This window comes from Bos indicus, chromosome 22 (genome assembly GCF_029378745.1).
Source record: "Bos indicus isolate NIAB-ARS_2022 breed Sahiwal x Tharparkar chromosome 22, NIAB-ARS_B.indTharparkar_mat_pri_1.0, whole genome shotgun sequence".
In the NCBI taxonomy this organism is placed as follows: domain Eukaryota; kingdom Metazoa; phylum Chordata; class Mammalia; order Artiodactyla; family Bovidae; genus Bos; species Bos indicus.
Window position 1 is genome coordinate 50,127,280 of NC_091781.1, and position 26,303 is coordinate 50,153,582.

Genomic DNA, 26,303 nt, shown 5'->3' on the forward strand with positions numbered 1-26,303 from the left:
CTCCAAGGTATCCCCAAGGAAACTGGGATGAGGGCCCCTGCCCTTAAAGCTCCTCCTGTGCAACCCTTTATCCTGATTTTATATAGGCCAGGCCTGCCTGAAAACAGAAAAGTATGACCATTCACAAAAGCCATGGAGTTCGAGCTTTAACAAGTTTCCCCCTCCCTGACTAAATTCCAAAAATGAAGCCCAATCACTCAGTTCAGCCAGATGGGCAGCATGGGTAACCCCATTGCAGCTGGTCTTGGGAACAGCCTCAGACTCAGGCACACTTCCTGCCCTTCTCAAGCATGATCTTGCTGGCCAAAATGATGACAGGGATGGGACGACACCTTGAGAATGGAAAACCTTGCAATGTCCCTGACCACCTCCCAGGCAGCTAAGATGATTTGGAGAACTGGAGTGCTTCAGGAGAGAAAGGGCCTCTCAGCTCCTCCACCTCAGCAGAGGGCTCCTGTATTATGGCCAAAAGCAGGGAGGTTGTTCCTCACAGAGCAGTAACATGCCTGCCCCCATGTCTGGACTTACAGTCTGTAAAAAGTGAAGATGCACAAGTGCTCACACTCACTTAGGCCCAAAGGGAGTAGAATGAAGTGGAAAAGGCTGACTCAGTTATGATGGAATTTTCACGAAGAATTTTCACGTACTTATTTTATCACCAGGCTTGACTGGCTCCAACATGCTCTGCTTACCTGGCTACCCAAGAATAAAGAGACACACACACTCATTTTTCAAAGTATTTCTTTTGTAAAGGAGCCAGATTTGGCAACTAGACTGAAAATCTTCCAAAATTCTGTACAAATGTGTAATATACAAATATACATAAGGCTTTTGCCGAGAAAAGACAGCACAACAAATGACGAGGCGGCTTTGGTGTCACATACCACCCTAGAGCATCTCAACACCCCCTAGGAATGCAAGGGGCTGATGGACCACAACATAGGCTACACATGTAAAACACACACTACATTACAATATGTACACGAAGTATAAAAGACGCACTGTCCCCTTGGTCAGCTCACAGGCCCTCTGGCAGGAAGGCAAGCCATTCACCAGATAACCCATACAAGGGGAACTCAAGTGGGAGAACCTTGCAGAATGAACTGGTTCACCCTAAAAACCATTAACAGCACAGGGCATGCCCTTAAAGAGAAAGGTGGTCAGAGTGAATTCAGGAGATGGAGCGTTCCTTGTGCTCTTTGGAGCTCTTCGTCATCTCTCTCATCCCCGTGTCTCACTCCATCTCAGTGAATCGGGCAAACATGGCCTTCCGGACAGCATCTTTGTAGGAATCTGCACCAGACAGTCCGTATGCGCTGCCTTTGGCGCCTAGGCCAGCTCCTTTTAGCCGGACTTGAGCCTGGTGGGTAATGAAACTGCAGTCAGCAGCTGGCAGGTAGGGTGTGGACTGCTCCCTCTCCCCCACGTCTAGCCCACTCCCTTCTGAGCTGGACCACCCCTCAGGAGACAGAAATTTTAAATGAAGACAGGGATTTCTACTTTGGAGACCTGGAAGGACTGAGGGGATCAAATGGGTGAGGGAGAAAGGCAGACAGAAACACACCCTCCCCCAATTCTATGCCTGTTCAGCAAGCACCGTGCCTACTAAAGGGCCCCAAAGCCTTACACCAAAGCCCAGTGAAGGTCTGGTAATTTTAGGTACAGATCATGGCAGGACAGCTCAAAGTCAGCAGAACTCGCCTGCACAGATCAACAGCAAGTGTTTGTTCTAGGCTATGCTGCCAGGTCAGGGAGAGAGCAACCACTGGCAGTCCTCTTGTCTAGAAGGCCAGTGGTCGAGGGCCTCTGGTCCTGAGCTCTGACTGAATAAAGCATTTCTTATCATGGATCAAAGTCCTACTAAAGGGTAATTTGTTTTATACATAAGCAAAAGTCACTTAGAAATGAAAGCACAGTACCTTTCTGAAAATCCGATCTAAGCTACTGAGTCAGCGTTAAGGTTTGTTTATATCGAAGGATGTAGAAAGACACAGCTTCTTAGGAGAAGGTAGGCTTTACCCAAAGAGACCCAAAAACCAGAAAAATCCAGCTGGGTGCCACACCTGTTCCTCCCAACTGACATCTTAAAAAGAGGGTGCAATATGGGATGGCTGCAGGGAATACAACTCCCACTGGGGCCCAGGCCCTCCGAGTGCTTCAACCTCATTCCATCTCTGGGACAAGCCTGCAGGCCGCTGAAGCCCAATCCCACTGCTTACCTCAATGGGGGCTGTGATGCCTTGACACTTTCTCCCCAAACCTGAGCCTTCCCGCCAACCCATGGCCTGCAGCATCTTGTTGCCAATGTTACTGTGGTCAATGCCATCTTTGGTGGGCTGCTCGTAATTCCTGCCAGTGGCAAACACACAGTTACTCAAAACAGCCAGAGCCCCGGCTCAGAAAGCGGAAAATGTGCACAACACATACACGGTGCCAGCATCAAACTGCTTCTTGCGCTTGGGTTCTGGAGGCTCTGGGATGCCATATTTCTCCCGTCTTTCTGCAGCGCGATCCCGGTATTTCATCTACGTGGGAGAACAGCCCGGTTAGAGATATTCAATCAATCTGTCGCAGTCTCAAGCACCCACACTTCAGACTGTCACCTCAGGTGCTTCCTTCATCTGGCGCTTGGCCTTTTAGAGTGCCTGCAAATACCACATGCCCTGTTTCCCTGGCTGCACTTCGTCATATCCCAAATGGCAGGTTTGTAGAGATGATGTGTGTGTGGAACCTGGGGCAAAACTACATTTCTAACAACCAGTTTTATTTAACGAGTCACCTCTTGTCAAGCTCTTCAACCAGCCTGCTGGGTGTGGGCATTGCTGGGTGTGGGCACAGCCTGCCGAGGTCCTCGAGGGAGAGGAGGGCAGGGCTGCTGTTCTTCCTCAGCATTTGGACAGGCCCATCTCCAGGAAGACAGAGCCAAGAGGTGGCTTCCTGAGACCTGCTCTACAGTCCCTGGGGAGCTGGCACCATTAAAGAGTGGGAAAAAACAGGAAGGTAAAAAGCTTTAGCTATAGATACCTCAGAACTATCTTGGGGTGAGCAACTTCAAGTCACTTGCTCAGAGGTTCATCTCTAAGCCATAGGCCTCCCTTTGTACTTAAACTGGGTGGCTGGATCTCAACCTGCTTCATCAACCACCAAGTGACTGCTCATTAGGGGCCCCACTGCTTCCTTCCAGGTCACCTGCAATCATTCTGTCCTGCTGTTCCCTAGGTCTCGTCTGAGCTCCCCTCACTGTCCACAAAGGCTTCCCTGGTCAGGCCAAACAAGCTCACTCTGTCCTTACTACAACCCAGTGTACTTCACCAGTGGGTCTCTGGCACCCAGGGCTTGTGAGTGGTCTCAAGCACCCTCATGAAAGGATACTGTAGGGCTCCCAGTGCACACAGCTTGGGTCCAGTCTACACGAGCCATGACGGCCAGGTGACAGATATGTGACATACCCTACCCTGTCCCTGGGACCTGGAACAAGTGCTACGAGTAAAAGGCAAGGGCAGTTACCCCAAGACACGCGAGCAGCACCTTGACCCCCATTCACCTCTCTCTCTCTCAGCTCCAAGGCTTCCAGCTCCTGCTCGCTCAGTCTGGATCGTCGGTAGATGTCCATGTTTTGCTGTATCAGAGATTTAACAAACACAGTAATTCGTATCTTCCTAATTTGAGATGTCAAAACATTATTAGTATCTATTGTGCTCCATCCAAGTCAAAGTCCAATTCATTACAACAGGAAAGCCAGAACTGGGTGTACCTGGAGCTGCCACGCTCCTTTCTACTCACAATCTGGAACAGACTATACTGAGGAGCTGCCTTGTAAGAGGCAATCACTTAACGCAGGTATTTACTGAACCTTCACTACCATCAGGGCACCCATAGCGTCTCGTTGCCTCCCCTCCCTGCCTCAGATCAGCTCAGAGAAGCATGGCCACCTTGTGGAGGTCTGAGAGTTGCTGGTGCCTGACCAGGGCGTCTTTGTTTGGGAACTGGCGCCGGCAGAGCAGGCAGGCCATCTTTTTCCAGTCGGCCAGCTTTTCTTCTTCACTCTCAAGTCTCTCTACCAGCTCCTCTTCGTTGTCACTGTCACCACTGTAAGCAGCAACCAGACCCCTCTAGAAACAAGAGGAAGGTGGGTCATTGGAAATGTGCAACAGAGAAACAGCAATGGCTAAAGTAACGCCTAATCCAAGCTGTGAGAGAATGCCCATTATCCATACGTCACACATAAGTGAGCAGAGCAGCTAGGTCTTCCAGTGCTGGGCCCGACAGCCTCCCACCACCAACCCTCTTGGGAACCAAGAAGACTTCCTGGATGACTTTTCTCAAACTACTGACCATGTCTGAAAACTTCAAATACAACAGATCAGAGTAATGACCCACTCAGGTAAGTATCTACCAAGTAAAACACGTTTTTTTGGTCTTGATTTTCTCTTTCCAGACTGTTAAAACTCACTATTTACAAATGTAATAAAACTCAACTGAGCTCAGGAATCTGGGCTTTATTCTCTGTTCCATCTCACTTGCTCTCACACAGAGAAAACAAAGCCCTGAACATAGATTCTGTGTGCATAAGCTGCTTCAAATACCCACTGACAGGGACACATCCGTTTTAAGCAGGAATGAGATTAGCCAGATGCTTAGCTCAGATGGTAAAGCATCTGCCTGCAATGCAGGAGACCCAGGTTTGATCCCTGGGTCAGGAAGGTCCCCTGGACAAGGGACTGGCAACTTACTCCAGTATTCTTGCCTGGAGAATTCCACGGACAGACCATGGGGTTGCAAATAGTTGGACACGACTGAGTGACTAACACTTTCACAGTAGCCAAGATGCAGATCAAAGTGAGACACAAAGCACAGACACAGCCTTCAAACACTGGTTTAAAGCTGGTACTTCCTTACTTTGAGGGGGTTGTCCTCATCTCCATTTCGCACCAATTCGGGGATGAGCTGTTGCCTTTCTGCTAAGGCTCCCTGGGAAACACAGAACAAGTCATAAGCCTCAAGTTTTACCGAAGCTGCCCTTATGAAGTAAGGCCATCCTTGTTACTGTTACCTTCTTCTCAAAGAGAGCAAAACCGGCATCTGCGGCAGCAGATTCTCTCCTTTCTTCTTCCCTCAAAGAATTAACAGGTTGAAAGCTGTTTTTAAAATTTTCTTTCTGCTTGTTTAAACTCTTAGCCCAGCGTTCCATGTCTTTGGCGATCTACAGTCAAACAACAATGACAGAGATTTAGGTAGAGGAACTTAGCAAACAGTCTCCTATGCCAAGAGAACAAGCCATTATTGTAACAAACTGTAACAAAACCCCTTTTGCCCTTATCTTTTTTGAGATACTGCATATTACCAAAGTCATTAATGAATATTGTTCCAAAGTCTGTGAGTCTTTCAGGCAACTGACAGATAACAAAGAATAACACTAAAAAACTGCACAATGCTCTAGGAACTTAGGGCTTCCCTGGTGGCTCAGATGGTAAAGAAATCTGCCTGCAATGCAGGAGACCCTGGTTTGATCCCTGGGTGGGGAAGATCCCCTGGAGAAGGGAATGACTACCCACTCCAGTATTCTTGCCTAGAGAATTCCACAGAGAAGCCTAGCAGGCTGTGGTCCATGTGGTTGCAAAGGAGTTGGACATGACTGAGCGACTAACTAGACTATGAGCTTAATGTAAGTAAGATGTATGACCCAGTCTTTAAGAATCCAAATAAAGCTAAATGCCACAGCTCCACCCCACCACTTGATTTAAAAACAAACAAACAAACAAACAAAAAACAGATAAAAATGGGTCTGCTGGTTGGGTCATGATCTTACTTGCTGGGCTGTTTTGCTCTTGGGTTTCTCCTTCTTTTCCTTTCCTTCTTTTGCAGGAGGTAGGCCTGTCTGCTGGTGGGAGTTAGACTCCGCAGCCAGCATGTAAGTCTCCTTCTCTCCATCCCAGTATAGGTACTGCTGCGTTAAGGAATTGTAGTAATACTAGAATAAAAAACACAATTAATGTAGACTTTCTCCTGGGTCAAACCACTAACCAACCTAAAGGAGTATTTTTACTTTTTACATCTCCATTATTTTGTCAAAAAAATTAAACATAAAAACATAAAGCATGCTGCAGACCAGTAATATTTCCTGGGCAGAGAGGAGGTGCAATCCACCTTGGTGTAGGTGAGGATGGTGAACCAGCTGGCCAAGAGGTGTGAAACTTCTTGGGTGAGTAGAATGTGGTTTTGAGAGTCTCGAGGTCCCATTAATTAATACCTGGGCCTGGAGGGTACCCAAAGAGCAATAAGCCTGACTCCTTTCCACAGATAAGACCATTTACACAAACCAGGTGGCCAGAGCAAGTGGTTCAGGAGGAGCTTTTTCTCACACGTCCTCCATGACAATAAGTTAACATCTCATTGCTAGGTTCAACCATACAGAACCCTGCCTGTTCTGTTTGGACGCCCAGGCAACCAAACAGGGTTGTAAAACACCAGCTCGGGAACCTGGAAGGAGGTGACAGGTGAAGGAACCTGATATGAAGTGTGTGGGGAGAACCACAAAAGAGAATGGGTGGCAGCTACCTCTCCTCTTCTCTATTGTCCAATCGCTTACTCTACCTGCTCAACAGGGGCTCAGGAGAGACTGCCTTTTGTATCTTTTCCAGGGGAGGCAGTGCACGTCAGACACAGGAGCCCCAACTTTTATGGCCACCAAGAACGGCCTGGGAAATGGCCAGACTCCACAAGAAGAGCAGTGGAAGCAACATGTACAGGCCCCAGCCTGCTTGGCAGGTCCCACATAGCGTCACACCTGACTCTCAGAAACCACAAGCTTTCAATGCCAAATTCCTGTTAAAAGCACTTATTTTTACTATTCTATATATACACACAGCTTCTGGTCATAAACAGTTGCTTATTTATGGAGTGTTAATGTTGCCTCTCCTCTTTAAAAAGTTCTATACACTGCCAAAAATAAAATATCACTCCACAGATCTGCTGATTTCTACTCTCAAAAATACTAAGTAAAAAAAGAGCTGTACACAAAAAGTCACATATTATTTGATTCCATTTATACAAAATGTCTAGAACAGGCAAACCTAGAGAGACAGAAAGCAGTGGTTGCTGGGGTGGGAAGGAATTAGGAAGTAACTGCTTAATATGTAGGGTATAGGGGTTTTTTTTCAGGTTGATGAAAACGTTCATCAACATTAGATGATGGGTGTCCAACACTGTGACTACACTAAAAAAACTATTGAACTGAACACTCTAAATGGCTGAAATGTGAATTTTCCCTCAGTTAAAAAAAATCACAATTTAAAATTTGTATATAGGTGTCTACATGAAAATTAACAGTCACCTGAAAACTTTAACGTGACAAAATAATCCATGGTAATAGGAGAAAGAACAGTGCTTGGGGCAGGGGAGGTGGGACTGACCAACAAGAGGCACCAGAGAATGTTTAGTGTGCTAGGAATGTTCTTGCTCTTATTGTGGTGCTGGTAAATGAACCAATGTATATATATGTAAACAAACATTCAAAGAACTGCAAGAACTGCATGTGTCAGTTTCATGAATTTTTCAGTAAGTACATTACACCTCAAAACGTCTGTTTTACCCCTTAAATTACCTGTGAGTTGGGGTCATAGTACAGCCCTGTTGTTGGATCATAGTAATATCCTGAAGATTCATCATACTGATATGTGGATGTGTCAGGCACTGCTGCAAAAACAAAACCCAGCACACAGTCATTCCAGGGAAGAGACTGGCTTTACTTCCAATTCTAAGCCACTGAGATGCAGCAGGTCGTCTTCTCTCACATCCCCACGTGTCCCGCTGACACCCACAAAGGGAGAGGAGCGCTTATTAAACAAAATCAACAACTAGGACCTTCCAACTGTCAACAGCCCCATGAGGTTTGGCTTACCATATTTGGTACCAGGAACTACACCAGTAGGGGAAGCGGCTGGGGCCTGTGTACTTGTGCTAGTGCTAGGCTGTGCTTCCTCAGTCTGGAAAGAACAGCAGCTTCAATATAGTTTCAACTGTAAAGCCTCTCAAGAGAACTAAATCACTGCAATCATCCAGCAGGAAGGGCCCCCTGACAGACCCACTGTAGCAATGGTCTAGGGCAATCCTTGAGCAAAACACATGCTGACAACTGTCTTCCTAAAGGTCAAGTCGAAGCATGCATAGTATAAACAGACCCTGTGTGGAATCTTGCACTTAAAATACAGACACAAAATTACTTCAGTACATAATACGATTAGACAGAAAGAAGTAAGGTTGGAATGTGTGTATCAGTCAATCCTGGCTCACACAGTGAGAAAAGGTAGTATTTGTATAGCAACAGTTTCCCCAACAATCACCAGTTCTATATCTAAGATGACAGGATTACCGGAGAGCTGGGTGGGTTGGAGGTCTGATTATACAGCTGGGGACTCTGGGATACGACAGCCGCTGAGGTGGTGGTCACCGCTGTGCCTGATGATAAACACCGGAGTTACAACAGCCAAGGCACTGAACTCTAAACCAAACATCCTTACCTGGAATGCCCAATCTAGAATCTGTCTTTGTATATGTCAGTTCTTAACCACCTAAATCCCAGTAAGTACTCTTTAACCTATGATATTCTCACTTTTATAATCCTACTAGAATGTGATACACAAAGTCAGACATTCTGTATGATGGCTAAGAAGAAGGTTTCCACATCTGCTCTGGGGTTGAAAATAGATTTAACTGCCACAACTTTGTAATACTGGAATAAAAACCAGAGCAATAGCTTTTAAGAGTGACCCTTCTGATTGATGTCTGGACAAGAGACTGCTCACCTGAACTTACATGGGCACCCACAATTCCAAACAGCACAGAGAGGGAAAATACTGAATTCAACTCAAGAATGAATGCTCATTATGGCATAGTCTCTAAGAGCTTCGTATCAGCTCCTGATATCCACAAGTGTTAATCACTCAGTCCTGTCCGAATTTTGTGACCCCATGGACTCGAGACCACCAGGCTCCTCTGTCCGTGGAATTCTCCAGGCAAGAATGCTGGAGTTGAGAAGCCATTCCTTTCTCCAGGGAATCTTCCTGACGCAGGGATCAAACCTATGTCTTCTGCATTGCAGGTGGCTTCTTACCATCTGAGCCACCAGGGAAGCCCATTGCACAAGCACTGCCGATATCCCCCCAGAAGCTTAGGTACATGGTGACAACCCTGAATGTGCCCAATCCCTCATCTTACAGGGAAATGGCTCTCCTAGATTTATTTGAATCTAATGAGAACATCTAGCTGTATGTCCTCAACTGTATTTGCTTAAACAGGAGATAAAACAAATATGAAATCTATTACCTGATGCAGATGATGCATCGGATTCTAACCCTCCAGCTTGTTGCTGATAAAACTGTTGGTAATCCTGTGAGTACTGAAGAAGAGTCCACCATTAAAGCTGCCATTCTTGGACACACTCTGGAGACCAGAAGTCAGATAATGGTCCAGTCTACCCACCTGAGCATACTGGGCATAGCCATCTTGGCCTGGCTGCAGGTAACTGTAGTCCACACTGCCTCCTTCGCCACTCTGAGACTACAATGTCAAAAGAAGAGGAAACACAGACAAACTTAGCAGACACTGAGGTCTTCAAATGTCCTTGGAGAGCTTCTAAGGCAAGCACAATCACAGAGCTGACTTCTGTGAATCTGGGCACCACCACCACCACCACACTACTTGGAGCAAAAAGATCCTTCCCTTTACCTGGGTGGATGACCACTGAGCAGCAGCAATGGCTGTACTAGCCACGGAGAAGGCGCTGACCCTGTTACCATCTGGTAGGACCAAGTCTCTGAAACCACAAAAATCCAACCATGTGATTTTATATCAGTATGCTTCCCATCACTTAATCCCACACTACCCAGAAAACAGTAATTCACTCCAGACTTTACTGGAAGGTCTGCAATGCCAGCAACACCACATTTCAGAGTGAGGAAGGGTTTCCACGGGCAAAGCCCTAAGTGGGCATGTGTCCCTGCAGTATAGCTGCTTTCTTTTGTACTTTTCTATTTAAGAAGGTGTCTACTTGATGAGCAATGATACTAGAAATGGGAAATTTACATCACTAGAATGAAGCTCTATATACATGAAGCTGTATTAGCATGCTGTTGTGGAAGGAAAGAATTATTTCCAGATGGGTCTGCACCATTCTGAAGCAGTCTGCATAGCATATATTCTCAACCCATCTACCAAGTCTGTCTTGTCCTGCTCTCAAGCCTTCTGGCAACTGGTTATTGAGGACAGGAGGGAATAAGTGCTATGAAGACAAGTGCATCCTTCTCAGCCCATCAGGAAGATTCCATCTCAGTACAAGAACATGGGCTTCGAGTGCAGTTAGCAGCTCATTCTCGAACAAGCATGCAGATGCAGCGGTTTGAAGTAAGGGCAATGAAGCCACTCACTTTCTGGCACTTTTTGCAAAATCAACCCCAATGGTTTTGCCATCAATTTTCAAAGGAGGATGGAGACTCTGTAGTATCTGTAGCAGCTGAGAAGCATCCTGCAGGAGAATGTGAAGAAAAACAATTTTGTCATCTTTGTCATGTAACTGAAAATCTCTACCATCTATCCTAGTCAAAGAAATTAAAAAAAAAAAAAAGCAATTCATTATTGTCTGTGGATATGAAATCATGAGAAATTAAAAAAAGCCCTCTCTCAAGGTATCTAGTATTATTAAAGGAGCCAGTGCTAGGTCAATCTAAAAGCATGAAAAAAGACTAAACTGTGGCTCAGACTTCAGTTCAGCTAGTTATCTACAGGTATACCAATGGTATTTTTACCACTTACTAAAGCCATCAGCCTATAATTTAGCACTGCAATAACTGTCATTACTTAAGTCTTGAACTTTGGGCTCCAAGAACATTAGACGTAGTATCACAACTGGATGAACCACATTTGCGTCTTATCTCAGTTTCTTTTAAAAGGAAAGATTCAAGGAACATCTCACCATTGCAGAAGACAGCTGCACAAATGCAAAGCCTCTGTTCTGCTGGGTCTGTTTGTCTTTTATGAGGCGAATGTTATTGACAGCTAAGGACGCATAGGGAGACAGTGCTGTCATGATGGAATCCACCACAGTGTGTGGAGCTATGTTTCGAAGTATGATTGCTGCAGGTGAACGAGACAAATGACAGAGACATGCATTTCTACCACCAGTGCCTTTCAAAGCAGTTTCAAGTACAAACAAACCCATTTTGGGAGGTTTCCAGTATATTTGACCCTTGAATGCAGGGGGATGAGGGGGTGCTGACCCCACTCCCACCATGCAATAGAACATCTGTGTATAACTTTACAGCCAGCCCTCTGTACTGGTAGTTCCACATCCCCAGATTCAGCCAGTAAACAGTGTAGTACTGTGTGTGCTTAGTTGCTTCAGTAGTATCTAACTCTCTGCAACCCCATGGACTGTAGCCCACCAGGCTCCTCAGTCCATGGGGATTTTCCAGGCAAGAATACTGGAGTCGGTTGCCATGCCCTCCTCCAGGGGATCTTCCCAACCCAAGGACTGAACCCAGGACTCCCACACTGCAGGTGGATTCTTTACTGTCTGAGCCACCAGGGAAGCCCAGGGTAGTATTGTAGCATTCATTAAAAAAAGAAAGAAAATCAGCATAGATGCACATGGTTCAAACCCATTGTTGTTTAAGGGTCAACTGCATTTATCTTTCACTTTGACACTGAAAAGAAATCCAAAAATCAGTCTTTAATGAGACAATCTGAAGCCACTGACTGCTCATTAAAAAAGAGCAGGAGAACAAAAAACATCCAACGGAGATCAGTTTCCAACTTAACGGCCGAAAGATTACATTTGCACTTACTATCACAATAGTAATCAACAGACTGAACTGATTCTGTGGTTCCAGGGGGCACTTCCTGTTCAGAGTCTACAAGAAAGGAAAGAAAAGAGGAAGAATCAGTAATTGAAGACAAACAACAAATCAACATAAGAAATACATTCAAATACCAAAGTTTTAAGTAAACGGAGCTGTTATTTTTTCTTTTTTAACCATTTGTGGCTACAGTAAAACCTCATTAATTTTGACATGAATTTTAAATGTGGAATGCAAAAACCAGGCCACTGGAGGACTTCAGAGGACTTCATCTCTGTAGTAAAAAAAAAAAAGCAGATACAGAAAGCAAAGCAGGAAAGCTGACTTAATTTTGAAAAATAAAAGAACTCTTTGTATTCTTGCACTCAACACCAGGATCTACTAAATCTAAGGAAGGAGGTTTAAAGAAAATAACTACATAACCTAAGGTAGAAGATTTAAGGAAAATATACACGTTATTGCTTAAACACCCCACAGTCTGTACTTTTCCTTAGGTTCACAGATAATCCAATTAGTCAAGTTTCAATACATATTCCCCAACAGCCAAATCTGGGCTTACCAAACTTGTCTGCTCCACATCGGAAGCATTTTAGTCTTTTCCTGAAATTGTTAAGGCAGCACTGGAAAAAAAAAAGTTTTATCTGTAATTCTATCTCATGGTAGGCCAGGTTTACTAGTAACAATGTGGATTAGAGCAAGAGGGTCACAGGCAAGTCCCAGTGAGGAGCAATAAAAGCAGAAGGTGATCCTATGCATTGAAGACAAGGAGCATTAACCTAAAAATTTCGCTATGTGAATGACCCCCAGAAAAATACATTCTGATGTATTTTGAAGTAGATTTCCATTTTTCTCAAGTTGCGGAGAAGTTTCAGTTCACCCCAAAACCCTGCAGCAAGCCACTGGCAAAGTTCTCCCTTACGTCAGAAAAGCACTATATAGACCACTCTATATACACAGATACGATGCGAATGGAATTCTGTCTAGAGCCCTGCTGGACATGTGACACCAAATACTCTCAAAATGCCAACAGCAACACCTACTTTGTGACTTTGTTGACACTTGCCCCCTTAGGGTTCTGCCCATGGATATCGTTCCTCACTCATAACAGATCTTATATAACTCCCTTATATAACTCGAGCAGGGCCACAAAGGGTTTTGTTAACAAAGAGATTGCCAAAAGATGAGAGCGCTAGAATTAAGAAACCATAAAGTAAAACAAACTTAAAATCTTAATTGAAACACTGGGCTTAAAATCTGGTTCTTAAAATCTCTCATGTTTGAGGGAGTCTGTCCTCTAATACCTACTCAGGAGGACCCAAGAAAGTCACAAAGTATGAAAATCACCTCCTGATAAAAGCTGGTAATCATATATTTTACTCATTTTCTTGTTTGGATAGTCAAACAAATAGAAAACAAAAAACCCCAAGAGTTTGGTTTGTCTGGAAAGAACACATGCTTACCTTGTTACAAAGCCAATCTTCAAACTTAGGTCTGGGATTGCTATAATGCATTGCAATATGCTTTCCTTGAATCACCAACTTTTTCTGTAAAAAAAAAAGAAGTAATTAGTTATTCCCATTGTGAGGAACATGTGTCCATTTTCCCAGGGCAGAGCACACTTCGGAAAAATCAGTGCTCTGGAATTAAATGGACAACATACGGGGAGGACCAACCACCGCCACCTATACTCTGCCCATCCAATCCTTCAGATAGGCAGTAAGAGAATGGGATGCGGAGTAAAGGTAAACGGAGTCAGGGAGTGCTGAGAAAGCTGACACACGCTATAAACGCTGACATGCACCAGGCCGTGTCTCCAGCAGAGACAGAAGTCCTAACATTCAGCATTGACAGGCTGCCTGAGAGTTGACAATCTAGTTCAAAGAGCAGAAGACACAACTCTCCCAGTTCTGAGGTTGTCTCCTACTTTAGCCCTTAGCATGGTGTCCTTGGGCTTCGCTTCACTGTTCCCCCAGTCCCACATCCTTATGCAAAGTGAAAGCCTTTACATTTCCCCTTCACCCAAATTCCTGCTTCAGGATGTGTCCTTTGGGGACAATGAGAGGGAAACCCATTTTTAAAGGGAAGCTGGTGACAATTTTCTCAGGAGACACTAGTCTGAATGCCATCGATTCTAAAAACAGCTAAATGAGGTTTCTTCCTGCCAAGTGCAACCACGTGATGTCCTGAGTGACAGATGTGTTTTTCACTGAAATAAGATGGTACTCTCTTCAAGATGAGTAACCAGGAGGCCAATGAAGTTTCTTCAGGGGGTTAGGAAAAGTGTGTAAGTGTTCATATGCCACCTCATCCTTCTAGTCAACTGTGTGACTACAAGGGATTTTATTTTCAAAGGTGAAAATTCCGAGCTGAAACAGTTTACCAAGAGCACACCCAGCATCTGCCCCCAAAGAGCCTTCATTTTAACAGGAACACCTTTTCTGTTTTTTTTCTGGGGGGAGGGAAAGGGAGCGGGGTGTTCTGACACCGTCAGAAGGGATTTAAGTAGGAGGTTAGATATCCAAACTTTTTAAAGGAGTCTAACCCCTCCAAACATACATACTGTTGAGTAATTTGGTTCTTGCAAATCCTGGAAGAGTTAAGACATGCTGTGAATGTTGTCTCTGCAATATCTAAAGGCAAGACTGCATGTCTGGCCAAGAGGGAAAGAGCTGAAGGTCATCCACTCACTGTGTTGTATAGAAGCAAAAATAGAGAAGCTGGGAAATAAGTCAACAGATCATCCCACTAGGAGGGATGTGCTGGTTTGGGGAGACTCCAAACTATCACTGAGTCCCTAATCCTACTGGCCTTTCATTTCTGGAGTGAATTTGAACTGTAATGAAATAGTACATATTAACACAGCTTTGTATACATTAAAATTGTGCCGCTTTTAAGTGTCTTTCAGGTTTTAATTTCCCAGGAGTTTTAAACTCCCAAGTCATTCTGATACATCCATTATATTAATAAGAGGCTTTAAAAAGATGCTGTCGTGTAAAGAAAGCAGGTTCACACGAAGCTTGTGTATGTCCTGAATTTTACTAGGATGGTGTCCATGGTACGAAATCAATTAAGATCTACCATTATAAGATCAGGTTGTCACCTCTGGGTTAAGGATGTGAGAGGCTTAAAAATCTAACAAGTCAATCAAGATGATATCCTCATTAGTGAGTCTCATTATTAATGATATTAAGTGTCCAAAGAATATAACTCTTATTTATGAGTAACAAATCATAAAATGCTACAGAGAAGCAACATTATGAGTTAAGCAAACTTCCCAGAATGCACTTGGTTAAGGCATTCAATACTGTGCTTTGGAGTTGTGGCAAAAAATGTTATTTATGTGCCAAGCACTGAACATTATCTTGATGAACTGTAGAACGATTCAGTTAATGCCACATCAAAGAAATCATCAAAGATTTGCTTTGAACAGACTGTAAGAGGCATTCTCAGGGAGATTAGGATGTTAATGCCACTCTAACTAGATTAGACAGCAGCAGGACACCAGCTCTTAGGCTAATCTCATCAGACTTACTGTTCATAAATTCTATTAGATCCTTAAATAGTTCTTGAAGACCCATATGAGCAGTTATGCCTCTAGGAGGCTTGAGGTCTCCAAGTTGAAATAATTACTTACAAAATTCCTACAGAAGACTTCAATTATATTCTCTTCATTGTCAAATTGAGAGTTGGATAATCTAAGATGACTCTCAAAGGACAAAATAAACAAGAATATAATCAGGGGAGGAAAGGGGGAATATTCAAGATGTTCTGATAACTACCAGACAAACATTCAGTGGTTAACAAAGCCATGTCAGGTAGCCATGTTTAAAGGCAGAGCAAATTCTGCAGTGTAATGTGTGGTACTGTATTTATTCCAGTAACATCAATTTTAATATATACAAAGCCTTTTTTTTAAAAGTCACTCCTTTGGAACAAACCACTCCTTCAACCTTTTTTTTTTTAATTGTACAGACTTGTTCCATTTTCATGAATATCTAGACTTGGTGAGTGAAGCAACCTGATTGGCTTCCATCCAGCTGGTAGCATCTTGCAAGTGATAAAACTCCACGAAGGCGAAACCACGGCTTACACCTAGAGACAGCATTCAGATATAGACGGGATACTCGTGTTAGTCAGTTCCTTTATAACAGGTGAATCTCTCTCCCACTGCTTCAACACTGCGTGACAAAGCCAATTGGGAAGCAGCTTTACAAATGTGACTTGACTTGGGGATCTTCTTGATACTTTGCCATGGCAAGGAACCAAGCCGCCTGAACTAAATGCCATTCGATTTGATTCCACGCTTAAAAACCATGCAACCGATTACAAACAAACAAGGAGTTTATACATCACTACTTACCGAAGGGAAAAAAAAGCCCCTAAAAACAAAGTTTTTAAAAAGGTCCTCAGGTGCTGTCTAACATCGTTTTCAAAGAGTCACATTCCTTAGCCATGGCAAACCTTTCATTCTGAATTCATGTGCTTGAAGACTGGGGAATATCAGGATGTTCTTTAGGGACTGAGGTGGGAATGGGGAAGAGAACCAGAACAGCAGGAACTAAGCAAGCTCTCACCTGTTTTCCTTTTCATCAGCCTCACGTCCGCAGGCTGAGGGCCTTCAAAGGATTCCATCATTTCTCGAATCTGCACAGGGTTTTACACATTTACTGTTAAAGCTTTAGCCACAAACCATTCCACACTAGAGCGTTCAAAGACTAGGGATTACATCAACTTAAGCTTATATTACTTAAGCTTAATTGGCCAAGCTTTTATACTTCTATCATCAAAATGCAATTAGTCTAAAAATAGAATAAAAGAAGGGAGGCTTCTCATAGAAACTGATGCACTATAACAGCTCTGAAAGCCTTCTTTACCTGCTGATGGGGGATTTCCTCAAGTACAGCTACTTTATGTTGTGAGACACAGCCTTGCTCGTGGTGTGCTGACCCTCAAGCCTCCACCCACCCCCTCAGGCTAATCTTGTCCTTTGTTCTAAAGGACCAGAGAGAAAAGAAAAAGATTTAAAAGAGGCAGATAATATGTCATCATACTCTGAAGTAGAGTCTCTGAAGGAGACTAAGAAATCAATAGCCCCAAAACAAGGAACTCCCTTAAGATGTTTTTTGCACAATGTCTTAAAGAAACAGTTTCCTTATATTTACATAAAAAAAAAAAACTTTTAATATTCTTAGGCTCCTAGTGAATCAAAGTGAACATGAATTGGGCCTGAAGAAAGACTTCTGGCTGCTAAGCTTATTACCAATTTCAAATCAAACCTTCACTGCAAAAGGCAAAATACATTAAAAAAGACATCAATCTCTCCAGCAATCATACCAGGCAGCAACACTCTCAGGAAAAACACCAGGGACAAATTTGTGAGAGACTCTTAGTGGCTTCCCCATTTCATTATTACGTGTAAAGGTTGCAGGATTATATAAAATCAGTCCTCAGTATTTGGGGTAGATTTGCCTACTAATTAAAATTCATTATACTCCAAATGAATACTACTTGCACTTTCAAGGTCATTTGCAAACACGTGCGGAGTAGTAAAAAATTTGAGTTGCCTGATGCACATGTTCCTGGCAGAGGTTATGCTATGCTTTGTATCAGCTTTCATATTGTAAACAGACGTCCTTCTCCTAGTCTATTTAGTGGCAGGTATTTCACATTTTTGTACTTTTTGGTGGCGATTTCACGGTTTAAAATGGCTCTCCAGGTGCAGTGCTGAAGTGCTGTCTAGTGTTCCTAATGCAAGAGGGCAGGCTGTGATGTGCTTCACAGAGAAGATATGTTAGAAAAGCTTCCTTCAGACATGAGTTACAGTGCTGTTGGCTGTGAGTTCAGTGCTAATGAATCAAAGTATATGTTAAATAAGGCACCTTTAAACAGAAATATACACGAAATAAGGCTATATATTGATCTGTTAATGAAAATGTTGTGACCAGAGGCTTACAGCAATCTAAGTTTGTATTTCCCCTAAGAGCATGAGTCAATACTCCTAGTGGCTTTGGAGACTACCACAAATAGAGAGTATGTAGAAGTGTTACATCAAGCCAGACCCAATCACCTGACTCAAGTTCATGCTTGGTAACATAGTTACCGATAACTTAGCTACCAGAGTAACTAAATACAAACTGGATGAATATACTGATACAGTAACACACATAGTAACAAAATTAACTAAACATAGTTACTCTAGGAGTTCACATGTCAGTGAGGGGATTACAAAGGACAAATAATGATGAAAGTGACAAACTGAAGTTCATTCAAGAGAACACTATAATTTTTAAATGCTTTTAAAGATCTCAATATGAGGAGGCTTCTCTCATAGCTCAGTTGGTAAAGAATCTGCCTGCAATGCAGGAGACCCAGGTTTGATTCCTGGGTCGGGAAGATCCTTTGGAGAAGGAAATGGCAACCCACTCCAGTATTCTCGCCTGGAGAATCCCATGGACAGAGGAGCCTGGCAGGCTACAGTCCACGGGATCATAAGAGTCAGACACAGCTTAGCAACTAAACCACCACCAAAGAGCCCAATATGCAAATTTCTCACAAATATTGCACAAATCTGGGGAATCTCAGAAAGTCTACTTGGAAAAACCTGCCTTCTTATGGTAAGCACTTCTAGCTCCCTGAGAAGCCTGAAATAAGCAAGAATTACAATCTTGTTTCATTACCAGAAGGTAGGTCCCCCAGGGCCAGCTAGGGCATTGCTCTCCCCATTGCCACCCACTTCTGCAGGCTTCAAGGGCCACAGGCTTAACCGACTCAAGGGAACAACATGATCAACAAGTAAAGTTTCCTCAACTGACTCCTGCAGGATTTCTTCTATCCCCTACTCTACAAGCCCATGGCTACTGCTACCTGAGCTCAGCTCTGCCTTCCTTCTAGCCCCTACCACTCCCTGACTCTACCATTCAAACCTGCACAGCTTTTGTTACCAGGCAAAAACTTCAGCAGCTTTTTTTAATACTTAGCTGGGCTTGTAAAGATTCCAGCAGTGGCCCCCAAATATGATTTTCTCCTGCCAAACGTCTTTGATTTCAGTCAAATCAAGCTAGTTAGGGCCAGTACACATCTTATCCTCTGTTCTCAACCAGGTCAAAACATTTTCTATCTTTCAAGAATGAGCTCAACTAATAGCTCCCTGGAGCTCTTCCTTACCCTCCACCAGTAACACAGCTCCCTTAAAGAAGCCTCGAGTTACTACTCCACAGAACTACTTTCAACAAGACCTCTTCCGACACTTATCCCTTTCTATTCTGCATTGCCTTCATTATCTGTTGACTTTAGCTATCATCCTTAAGCGTTTATGAGGCAGGATCCATGATTCTATGGTGTAACAGTACACAGTGGAGCAAGTGTGTTTTGGAACACAAATAAATACCCACTATTAACTCAAACATCCCATTTCACATTTTGTCACTTAGGCTGTGTGAACTCAATACAGCTCTAAAATTCATAGTCAGACTATTACCTTGAATACCCTAAGACAACAGATACTGCCATAATGCTGTGCATTTATATGGTTTATAAAATATATTTCAAAACATCACATTCATTTTACAGACATTGGCTGGGCAGCCTCCTGAGTTCAAGGGTTGGGGATACACATAAGAAATTCTGCCTGGGGACGTACCCGGTGGTCCAGTGGTTAATAATCCACCTTCCAATTCAGGGTTCGATCCCTGGTCTGGGAACTAACATCCCATATGCTGCAAAGCAGCTAAGCCCACGTCCACAACTAGACAGGTTAAGACTCTGTGCTTCCAACCCAGGGGGCACAGGTTCCATCAGTGGTTGGGGAACTAAGATCCCAAATGCCCACACAGCACGGCAAAAAAAAGGGGGGGGCATGGGGGCATATTGGTAGAACAATGGACACGTACAAAGTTGCCTGCAGCAGAAGCCAAGTGGTGGATGGGGCTGGAAGCAATGGGTGAAGACCAGAGACACCACTGGAAACCAGGCAGTGCCTAGTACACCAAAGCCACAGTTGACCAGTCTGAGAAGGGGGAAGCCAGGCTTGTCAAAAGGCTTTCCAGAGGTTTCAAATGGATAATACAATGTCCATCAAATCAAAGGATGCTGAATCATTAAAATGTTCTTATGGATATAATCTCAGTGAATAAGTGACCAATTCAACAAAAATGTACTAAATACCTTCTAGGAGCTATTATTGAAAGAATAAAAACTGTCCCCTATAGTTCTGAAAGCTGTATATTGAGCTTCAAAGTCTAAATACAAAGATTATCTATGAGCTAAGTTGAGAGAACTTCACCCTACTTATAGAAAGGTACTTCACTAGATATTAGCTTGAGCTAAAAAGAACACAAGAAAATAATGGTAGAAGCTCAGAGTCTGTTGGGCCTACTGACGGCTCATTAGACAGTTGGTCCCCCTTACATCGCTCTCCGTGATGGTGATGGGAAGGCCACGAAGCATGATGGTCTTGCTCTCCCTCTCGTCACTGATGTCGTGCCTATAGTCATGTTCACCATAGTCACCATCAGAATGGTAGCCATCTTCCGATCGGTCACTGTTCCTTCTTTCACGTTCTCTCTGATTTACAGTGAACAAAATTGTAATTCAAATCACACTGTGCTTTTTATACCCTTTGATCCACTCCATCCACTCCTAATAATTCATCTTAAGGAACAGATAATACAAGAACTCCATGATGATGTTCACCATAGTGTCGTCTAAAATAGCAAAAAACAAAAACCCCCAAACCTGGCAACAATCATTTAATTTCAGGAAGAATGTTTAACAACTCACCGAACAGTATATCAACACACAAACAGTATTACTTGTTAAAGAAAGATGATTATATGAACAAAAAAAGAAAAAAAAAGTGCCAAATTATATGGGTAGCACAATATTACTTCTCAACAAAGTTGATGCATATGAAAAGAAATGTGAAAAAAAGCTATGCTACAATATTAAACTACAACTTTCAGAAACTATCTGAGGCCAAGGGATGGTATATAATTATGCCCCAATTGCCTCATCTTTAAAATGGGTACAGTAACTACATTATATGGTTGTAGTGAGATTTGAATGAGTTCATCTAAGTCATGTGCTCAAAAAAGTGCCTGGTGAGCCCTATGTAAACCCTGGCCAAGAATTCTGACTATAAGTCTCCGTCTGTCTTTGAGAGTTATAGCTGACTAAACAGATTTCAGAATACTGAAGTGTTTGAATAGAACACTCCTCCTGAGAGATTCTCACACTTGGTATACTTATTTCATAATTCTAACAACTCCATAAACAGTTGCTGGTCACTCACCTCTGGACTGTCATAGTCTCGGTAGTCGTCATATCTATCACCCCTCCGATCATCACTAGATCTTTTGTAATCTGAGTCCCTCCGCCTGCTTCTGGATTCACGCTCATCACGGTCATCCCTGTCTATGATGGAACCATATCTTCCACTGCGCTCCGTTCTACTCACTCTGCCAGGGAAGAAAATTTTCCTTTATTCTTAAGTAAATCACATTCTGTCCCTTTAGAAAACATGGTTGAAAAAAATTTCAATCCAGATTTTGGTTTATAAGGTATCCAAATAGTTCAATGGATCCCTTAAAATTTATCACCAAATAACAACTTACAATTGAGACAATTACAATTGAGACAGGTTGTCTGTCCATGTTTATCCTGCATTTCCCCAAGCCTGTGATCTACGTATCACTCCTTTCATCCCTGATTTCAGATCTTACTGATCAATTTAAATAGGAAGAATGCAATTACAGTTGTTCCTGCCAGGGACTGTTTCCAGGACCCGCTGCAGATACCAAAATCCATGGATGCTCAAGTTGCACAGTAAGCCCTCTGGTATACCCAATTCTGCATCTACAGATTCAACCAACCACGGATCATGTAGTACCATATTTATTGAAGAAAATCTGCCTGTAAGTGGACCTGCACAATTCAAATCTGTGCTGTTTAAGGGTCAAATGTATTCTCATTTCATTCAGTTTCAAAAGAAAACATATCCTGACTCATCCACTCTGAAGGGTATTCTCACTACTGAGCAATGGACCACTGAACTGGATGAGTTAGTTTTTCTTTTTTTCCCTGTTAGGCAGTTAACCAAGTTTAATTGTTATAATAAGTAGCATCATCAGAGAACATTATTTCCTATAACATCTGATTTATTTTTGATTACTGGGCAGCACTGGGCTTTACAGGAAAATCTAATAACAAAAGGCTTAAACCCACTGGACCACAAACAGTTCTTTTTTAAAAAATTAATTTATTTAATTGGAGGGTAATTACTTTACAATATTGTAGTGGTTTTTGCCATACATTGACATGAATCAGCCATGGGTGTACATGTGTTCCCCATCCTGAACCCCCTTCCCACCTCACTCCCCATTCCATCCCTCAGGGTCATCCCAGTGCACCAGCCCTGAGCACCCTGTCTCATGCATCGAACCTGGACTGGCGCTCTGTTTCACGTATGATAATATACATATTTCAATCCTATTCTCTCAAATCATCCCACCCTCACCTTCTCCCACAGAGTCCAAAGGACTGTTCTATATATCTGTGTCTCTTTACAAACAGTTCTTTGATAAATTGTTTACCAGATTCATAAAACTCTGTGTAAGGACAAAATAAAGGGAAGGGCTATAGGGCATCATTTAGAGTATACAAATTTAATAAAAAGAAGTGAATGATAACAAATAGTCCAGGGCAATTTCACAATGTAAAGTATGTGAATGAGAGACCCTAAAACGGTAAATGTTTATTTGAAACCAAACAATGACATCATGTAACATGAACATTTCCTGAGTCCCAGTGGGCCATCAGTTTGATCTATCACTGGGACTGGATTCAATATTAAGAAGGAAGCTGGCTCAATAAGCAGAAGTTGTGTGTTTAAATCAAATGGTTTGAGTGGGAGACTCCACAGATGACACAGGAGCCAAATGCTCTCATCTTAATTCTGTTAATTCTTCAGCAGTTTTTCTTTCTTCTTTTTTAATGTAACCCATGGTCCAAAGCTTCTCAGCTCTATAATCTGGATCATCTTGTCATGGAGGAGACAATAATGAGAACTGGCCTTCACTGACTGCTTTCTACAGCCAGGTACTGTGCAAAGCGACAGGACAATTTCCTACTTTCTGCCAGAGGCTGTTATCCACACCAGGAACCTTCATGATCTCCTACTCCACCAAGCCTTCTTTGCTTAATTCTTTCTTACCCTTCAGGCTTCACCTTAAGAGAATACTTTCTCCAGGAAGCTTTCCTGGCTATTTCCAAGAAAACACAGGTTCCTAAGTGTTCTAACAGCCCCCTCAACTTCTTTTACCACAGGACAGTTCACACGGTATTTTTATTATCTCATTAAACCATGTGCTTATGCAAGCAAGTATCATGAAAGTGCTCACAGAATGCATGACACAAAACACAGACTCAAATATTAGTATGGTAAACAATTTTCAACAAATAGCTCAGTCGCCATTAAAATGTTGAGATCAAAGGCATTTACAGTAATAACTTACCGTTTGTCTGAACCCATTGTTCTACTGAAGATCTAGGACACTGCTCCAAAAGGTTCAAATTTGCTTTTTTCTAGGAGACAAGAGAGATCCGTTGCTGCAAATCTGGGAGATCACCTAAGTCAACTGTTTCATAGCTGGGACACCACTGAGACTGGAATTTCTTCAAACCATTAACAGTGATGATCTAAGGTTGAGGGGTGGGGGCCAACTGTCAACATTAAAATCAAACGATGGTTTTATTAACAATGAGCATAGCAGGAAGGCGAGCAGAGTTAAAAATATTAGATTCCATATTCAAACACAAACCCATAAAAGGATGCAAGCAGAAGATGCCTTCCCTGCTCCCACTGTAGGATTACAAAGCAAAAAGGGCACAGCTGCAATCAGCTCCCTGTGTTCTGAATCAAAGCAACTCCAATTGGGGTAGTTGAGCCTTAAAACATTAACCAAAGTGTCTTTATTAATACAAGGAGCTAAACAAAATTCAAAAATTACTCATGAAAAATTTAAAACCTTTCAGAAAGCCGATGCTGGGCTAACTGAAAATCGAGTCCGTTTAAAACGCAACGGCAGATCCAAAGCTATATCAAACAAGAGTAAACATCCGTACGACTTAATTCCCAGGTAACAATAATCACCACAGGTCCCTGAGGCAGCCAACCTGGCCCCGCTGCGCACTGACGGTGGTAAAACATCACACAGCTAGAAGACCTTCGATGCTTGCGAGGTCTGAGAAACCAGTTACAGCCGTCCCTGGCGCCTGTTCTAGGCAGGCGCTTAACGAACATGGGAATTAATACAGGGAACAGAACCATCAGGGAGGAACAAGGGCCTGGGCAGAATCCCTGCTGCAGCCCCTCAACGCCTGGGCACTGCCCAGACCCACCTCCGTGGGGAGTCGCGGGTGAGATGGCGGCGCCACGGACTGCACGACCGACTCAGGCGTCCAGCTTTCTTTTCCTGTTTGCACTTGCACCTCCCGACCCCTAAGAGGTTCCCAGCCCCAGATCACCCTTCACCGAACAGCTTTTCGGAGAGAGTTGATTCCGGCGAACCTGCGGAGCTATGGCGGCTAGAGACTGTCAGGGGGCCCCTAAGAAGTATCTGAGGGACAGACGACGACTCCTTGCTCAACTTGGCCTGGGAGTTGGAAACACGTCCCGGGCGGGGCACACTCACAGCTCCAAGAGAAGAGGGCCTCGGGCTGGCCGGGAGAACGCTCTCTGAAAGCTGACAGCGCTGGTGGCGAAGAGGGGCGCGGCCCTCCAATGCCTCGGGTAGCCCTTCGAGATCCCGCTGGGGCTGAACGGCCGCAGCTTGCGGCTGACAGGGAGGCTCTATAGGGCCTGCCACAGCAGAAAGAACCGCCAGTCATTATGGGCGGCCACCGCACTTACCCCCAAGAAGGACGGAAGTAGCAGCAGTAGCAGTTTATGCCAAGGAATTCCAACAGGGTACGGCCGCTTCACAAAATGGCGCCTCCGCCGACGGCCGTCTCCTACCCACAGTACTTCGCGCCTATCCCCTTCCCCCACTACACGTTTCCTAAAGAGGCGGCCAATCCGCGAAGGTGTCTGGCTGCGCGAGGGCTGCTGGGAACTGTGGTCGCTAGGGCAGCATGTCACTTAACTACAGCCTGTGTCAATTTCCTACGTATTTCCCTTTCTTCAAAATCTCGGCCTTGTATGCCTTTTCCAGATCCGGATTAGACCTCTTATCTTTATTAAGCATAGTAATTATTTGCCTTTGCTACATGGGCCTTAGTACAGTTTGTTTTCACTGACGCGATGTAAACCATCACATTTAATCTTACTTTAGGAGAAGGAACGTAGGTTGATCACCTTTTGCATTATTGAATGCTAGATTTTATTACTGGGCTGCATGCTTCACAAATATCTATTTCCATCTTCATAACCTCTTTGGGATGACTATTAAACCCATTTTGCAAGTAAGAAAAATCGACGTTTGTGGTAATTAAGAGGATTCTTGAAGGCAGTCTTCAGAATATTATCTTATTGATAATCTTTAGTCTAAGGCAAGGACACGGGAAAGTTACTTTCCAGTGTTAATAGAACAGTTGAACGGCACCATCGATTCAATAGACACGACTTTTGAGCAAACTCGGGGACATAGTGAAGGCCCGGGAGGCCTGGCATGCTGCAGTCCAGACAACTGAGCAATTGAACAACAATTTAATAGTTACTAATTGGCTGTCTAATGTGTATGCTGTGTTCAGTCATGTGTGACTCTTTGCAACCCCAAGAACTGTAGCCTGCTAGGCTCCTCTGTCCATGGGATTTTCCAGACAATACTGGAGTGGGTTGCCATCTCTTCTTCCAGGGGATCTTCCTGACCCAGGGATCGAACCCATGCCTACCTGTGTCTCCTGCATTGCAGGTGGATTCTTTACCGCTGAGCCACTGGGAAGACATCTCAAAATTAACACAGCCTGGGAGCCATCCATGACTTTTTTTTCCTTGCACTCAATCTGGCAGCAAATTCTGTTGACTCTATTTAAACAGCTGCCCCAAATGCTGTTCTCCTAGTCAAAACCATTATCACTGTCCTTGTTTTAGAAACAGTAGGTCACACTAAAAGGTCACACTATGGGTTCCACACTATAGTGGTGGAACTGGGATTTGAATTAGTAAATTTGGTTTGAGTCCATGCCTTCATCCACTAGAATGTAAACTCCAGAAGGGCGGGGACTTTTCTCTGTTTAGTTCACTACTATATCCCCCAGTGCCTCTGCTGCTGCCAGGCACATTGTATACCACTAATAAATACTCGTTGAGTGAACAAATGAATCCACTACCAAAATTAAAAGTGCAACATTTGCAGCAGAAGCAGCAGAGAGGCTTCAGCAATTCGAGAGATATTTGGATCCTGACTCATCAGTCAAATGGTGGTATACCTTTGTATCCAATTGACATAACTTGCC

At 43.5% G+C, this 26,303-nt stretch overlaps 1 protein-coding gene across 1 annotated transcript; it reads right to left on the bottom strand.

Moving 5' to 3' along the window:
* Positions 1-724: 724 nt before the first annotated feature.
* RBM5 (RNA binding motif protein 5) lies at positions 725-24,895 on the bottom strand. The gene is made up of 25 exons (XM_019984493.2): positions 24,760-24,895; positions 23,363-23,432; positions 21,142-21,307; positions 20,259-20,414; positions 16,427-16,496; positions 15,871-15,944; positions 13,313-13,396; positions 12,412-12,472; positions 11,841-11,906; positions 10,970-11,130; positions 10,425-10,522; positions 9,727-9,814; positions 9,481-9,558; positions 9,325-9,397; positions 8,372-8,457; positions 7,901-7,985; positions 7,604-7,695; positions 5,810-5,971; positions 5,054-5,203; positions 4,900-4,971; positions 3,933-4,112; positions 3,545-3,619; positions 2,428-2,525; positions 2,220-2,349; positions 725-1,360 (listed from the first exon to the last, which is right to left on the bottom strand). The coding sequence occupies exons 2-25, from the start codon at positions 23,377-23,379 to the stop codon at positions 1,235-1,237; spliced, it is 2,448 nt and encodes an 815-aa protein (XP_019840052.1). The 5' UTR covers positions 23,380-23,432; positions 24,760-24,895; the 3' UTR covers positions 725-1,234.
* Positions 24,896-26,303: the final 1,408 nt, after the last annotated feature.

Bases quoted from the DNA above. Each gene is read 5' to 3' on its own strand.
- RBM5 (XM_019984493.2), bottom strand. The intron at 10,523-10,969 runs GTGAGATGTTCC...ATTCTCCTGCAG, and splicing joins TGCAGCTGTCTTCTGCAATG to GATGCTTCTCAGCTGCTACA. The intron at 3,620-3,932 runs GTGGCCATGCTT...TCTCTGATACAG, and splicing joins AACTCTCAGACCTCCACAAG to CAAAACATGGACATCTACCG.